We start from the raw sequence: 5250 nt of genomic DNA on the forward strand, positions 1-5250 counted from the left end.
CAAACTCAAGAAGCTCTCCACCAAATATCACCTGTAATACCTATAGATTTGAGTGAATTCCTGTTTTATTGGGGTTTCAAAAATACTCCAAGGGCCTTCCTGAATGATTTACCTTACCTATATGATTGGATCCACCTGTAAAGCTGGATGCTCAAACCAGGTTTTAGGCTAATTTGTAGGCACTGACAGCCAAACTTTGTTCCTAAAAATGGCTTGTCATACCTGATTAAATGAACATTATTCTCCAGTAAGATATTCCAGGAAAGTCCACAATTGCCTGGAATAACTGGTTCTTTCAATTATAGCCTATTAAAAGGGAGTCCTGGTGTGGAGCTGTAGGATAATGCATTGTACTGAATGGTCACTTTGAACCACTAGGTTGGTGGGTCAAACCCACCAACTGTTCCTTGGAAACCCTATTTTGCTATGGGTCAGAACTAAATCAACAGCACTTAACAACAACAACAAAAGGGAGTGCATATACAAGTATTTGAGTATATGTTTATACAGACAGAATGATCCTTAGACGCCAGGGTGATGATACTTGGTATCACACACTTTGCACACATTATCAGAAGGGACCATTCTGTCGAGAAGGACATTATGCTTGGTAAAGTACAGGGTCAGCAAAAAAGAAGAAAACTCTCAGTGAGATGGATTAATACCATGGCTAAAACAATGGACTCAAACATAGCAACAATTGTGAGGATGGTGTAGGACTGAACAGTGCTTCATTCTGTTGTTCATGGGGTCACTATGAATCAGACCCAACTTGATAGCACCTAACAACAACAAAAACAAATATATATGTATGTGTATATATATATATATACACACACATATATATATATACACATATGCATATGTATATACATTACTGTATACACATATATTCATATATATATATGTAATAACACACATAGCAGACACAGTTATGGATACTTCTTTGATATAACCAAATACCTCTCAAGACTGATTTCCTGAGTTGGAAGGATTAAGACCAGAGTCTCATGGGACTTTTTGGTCAGCAGGCATAATATAGTTCAGAAAGTTTATGTTCTACATCCTAGTTTAGTGAGTAATGTCTGGGGTCTTAAGAGCTTATTAGCAGCTATCTAAGATACTATTATTGGTCTCTACTCATCTGGAGCAAAAGAAAAAGAAGGAAATCAAGAGTCAAACCAGAAGCCTGAACTTGAGCTTCTAGCCTCCTAAACTGTGAGGAGCTAGGTAGTGTCTGGCTACCACTGCCAACCATTCTGATCAGGGCAACAACAGATGATGCATCCTAATAGAATGAGATAAAAGCGTGGAATAGAAGCTCAAATTAAAAACAGAACAAAACAGACTTACCTGCCTGGCTGAAACTGGAGAAGTCCCTGAGCCTAGTGTCCTGAGATACTCTTTCCATCTTGAACTGAAACTGAGGTCACCTTTTAGTTAAGTAACAGGTTAACTCACATAGTAAACACTAGTGGTAGTATGCTGCTAAGTCAGTTCTGACTCTTGACTGACCCTGTAGCGGGTTTCCAAGGCAGGTTTAAACAAATCAATGATATTCTAAATAAATTGCCATAATAAAATTACCATCATCAAGTCATTCAGTCCTAAGTAATGAATTCTTGTTCTGATGGATCTTGGGTTAGTAGTTCCATGAAAATGCTGGTTTCTCAACCAACAATAGTCATGGAAACTGTGTCTTAGTACACTGGTGCAGTGTGAAAGTTATCTTCATAAAATTGTCAATAGTTTAAAATACCCAGGTATGGAGCCCCTGGACAGTACAAATAGTTAATGTGGTCAGCTGCTAACCAAAGGTTGGAGGTTCAAGTCCACTTAGGTGCCTCAGAAGAAAGACCTGGCAATTTAGTTCAGAAAAGTTAGTCATTGAATATTTTATGAAGCACAGTTCTACTAACACACATGAGGTCGCCATGAAGCAGAATTGGTAATACCTTGGTGGTGGTGGTGGTGGTGTGTGCTGAGCAGTCAGTTCCAATTCATAGCAACCCTATATAGGGTTTCTGAGGAGCAGCTGATGGATTTGAACTGCCTACCTTGTGGTTACCAGTCTAGTGCTTATCCTACAGCACCATGCCAGGACTGTCCTTTGCCTCTGCCATGCTCTTTGTTGAAGACACAAACTCTAGATAGAGTAGATAATAGCAGTGTTAGATAAGCATTGAAGAAAAATTAAAACTATCTAAAGATGTTGTTGTTGTTGTTGTTAAGTGCCATCGAGTCGGGTCCGACCCATAGCGACATAGACTTAATGCTATCATTAGTTTATTACTGACCAAAGATTGTTATTGTTATTAAGTGCCGTTGAGTTGGTTCCAACCCATAGTGACCCTTTATAGGGTTTATGAGAAGCAGCCAAGAAAATCCCATGGGTCATTTCTACACTGTCACATGGAGTCACTGTGAATTAGCATCTACTAGATGGCACAATACAGGGTCGCTATGGGTCAGAACCGACTCGATGGCACATAACATCAACAACAACAAGATGGCACACAACAGTTTTCAAACATGAAAAGTCTGATGAGGATTCATAATAAGAATAATATAACTGATAAATAAGCTTGGTTGTTTCTGTGCAAAACAAAGATAAACCTTCCCTAACTCATCCTTCTAGCTTCAACCTTACAGACAACAGTTCAGGGACTGAACCTTGGGGTTCCATTGCTTCAGTCACAGAAACGAGTTGGGCAGCAAATTCTCCAAATCTAGCTCTTAGCTAAAGCAAATACTAATGGCTGGAAGCTTAAAATAGATTAATGGAGACATTCATTATGACATACAAAGTAGGTCAGCACCTCTGGTACTTCTCACTTTGGAAATGGCTTTGGTCCAGTTTTATATCCTTCTATTAATTAGACCAGAAAATATATGCCTTTTAACCAACATATTCACAGCATTTAACAATGAACTAAATTAGACTAGCCAAAATAACTTCCACAGGGACACAGGAATTCAACCTCAGTTCAGAAAATCCCTAAGATCTGACATAGGAGGATTTATAGATTTAGTGGGAATTGCTTTCTCCTGCTCTCCAGATTACATACTGTGGTTTTATTTTATTTTATTTTTTTCCTATTTTTGGCTTGAGTAAACATCCTTCTAAAAACAAGCAGACCAATAATGAGTTAAGAGAGAAAAAGAATATCCCTTTTGTTTTTGCTGCTTCTTGAGAGAATTATTTGGATTTGGAAATCCACATTATCTGTGCAGAATATGAAATCTGGCATCTTCCTTTTGTGGTGGGGATGGGTTTTGGTCACTGAAAGCCGAGTACACTGGCAAGGATGAAAAGGACACGAGAACGGCTAAGAAAGGCAGGTGAGTGGACATTTAGGGGTGGCGAATTTAGGGCAAGGGGTGTGCATAGCAAGCTTCTGACATTATTCTGGATACTGAGCATCACTTCCAGCACATGGTATATTATGTGAGTGCCTTTTCTTGCTCTCCCCTTTTTTTTCCTGCTTCCCTTCTTTGAGAAAGTTAGAACTATGCTTTCTTTTAAAATGATGCTAGATTAGAAATAGTGCTGTTACACATATTATTAAATACCTTCTGCATAAGAGAATGCATGCATACTGAAAAAAAAACAACAAAAAACCCAGAGCAATTCATTAATATCTACAACCTAGAGTTATAACAAATCTGCTAATTCTGAAAGAATTAATGGGATCTCTAATTACTGGGAATAAGTATTTCTAATTTCTGCTAGATTTGTGGGTTCCCTTTCAAATCTTCATAAAATTGTCCTCAACCTGTAAATTGGCCAGGTGCTGGGATGGAGTTGCTTGTTGCTAACACCGTTTGTGCTGCTCTATATGTACATTTCTGTCTGCCAGGAAGGGTTGAAACAAGGGATCAGACTTCCCACTGGCCCCTGGGCACTCACCTAACCTGGAAGAAGCCTCTGACTGCAGCACTGACAGTGTGTGTGTGTACCTCCACACACCTGCTTGCCTGCCTGACAACTGTCAATAAAAAATGACATTTACAGACAGCCCAGTCCACCTTTCTCCTTTTACTGCTTAGGAAATGGAAACAGTGAGGGGGCCTTCTTGATTCTTGATTCTTTTTCTTGGTGACAATAGCCTTAGCTCCGAATTAAGCTGTGGCTTTTTAATTTCTGGATGTAGAACTGACTAGAGGTCAGAAATATCATTTGATAAGAAAGCAAGTCCAGTTTGTGGAAGCTTAGGTAGGGTAGCAGAAGGGCTGAGTGTCTGGCTCTTCAGTGTCCTCCTCTCCTGGGGTTGGAAAGCTCCCCTACAGCCAGATACAACTCACAGCATTTATTTCAGGCTTTTAGAGCAGCCCACCAACCAGGAGCTGAAAGATGCAGTGGTCACAGCAAGCCTCGGCAGGGAGAGTAACCACCAATTACAGTCAGGGCTGGAAGCTGATTGGGCAAAAAGCAGTCACACGTGTGGAGTGGTGCAGCTATAGAGATGATTTTAACCAAATGTGCTCATGAGGACTAAAAGCAACAACAGCAACACATCCTACTGGCTTCCATCAAAAACTTCTCAATTTCTCCCCCAAATCACCGTTAGCATGACAACGTATTAATAATGCCAATGATTAACAGTCCCATAGAGCAACAAACTTCCTTTTAAAAACATCTCTTAAATGGACTTTTAATTATTATTCATACTGCTATTATTATTAGGAAAAACATTTATGACCACAATGGAAAAATTATTAAAAACAATAAAAATCACATATAATCTATAAACCCAGAAATAATCTTATGTATTCCAACCTTGTTTTCTAAGTATGCTAAATCTTAGTTTGGAATTATTCTGTGCATAGAGTTTTATAAACTTATTGTTTTATTTAATATAACATTGTCTATTTCTTTGGAGCCATGGTGTGGTGCTACAGGACAAGTAGTGGGTGGATAACCACAAGGTTAGTGGTTCAGACCTACCAGCCGCTCATCAGAGACCCTATACAAGGTCACTATGAGTCGGAATTGACTCCAAGGCAGTTAACAACTTAACAACAACCTGTTTATTTATTTAAAAAATCTATGGAATTAGGGCCTCTGCCGCCGCCGCCTTAGCGGCTTGTTATTTCTAAAATGGCGCCCCTGGTGGTGGTGGTGGTGGTGGCTGTGTGCCGTGGAGTCGGTTCCGACTCATAGCGACCCTGTACTGGGTTTCCGAGGCTGTAAATCTTTACGGGAGCAGAACGCCTCATCTTTCTCCCGCAGAACAGCTGGTAGTTTCG

At 39.7% G+C, this 5250-nt stretch overlaps 1 protein-coding gene across 1 annotated transcript in view; it reads left to right on the forward strand.

The window, feature by feature from the left end:
* The first annotated feature begins 3237 nt into the window (after positions 1–3237).
* The window catches only part of GABRR1 (gamma-aminobutyric acid (GABA) A receptor, rho 1), a 35288-nt gene continuing 33275 nt past the window's right edge, over positions 3238–5250 (forward strand). Inside the window, 2 exon segments of the mRNA XM_006870660.1 lie at positions 3238–3324; positions 3326–3342. Of these exon segments, the coding sequence (XP_006870722.1) occupies positions 3238–3324; positions 3326–3342 (104 nt within the window).

The sequence above is a fragment of the Chrysochloris asiatica genome, unplaced genomic scaffold, assembly GCF_000296735.1.
Source record: "Chrysochloris asiatica unplaced genomic scaffold, ChrAsi1.0 scaffold00146, whole genome shotgun sequence".
NCBI lineage: Eukaryota > Metazoa > Chordata > Mammalia > Afrosoricida > Chrysochloridae > Chrysochloris > Chrysochloris asiatica.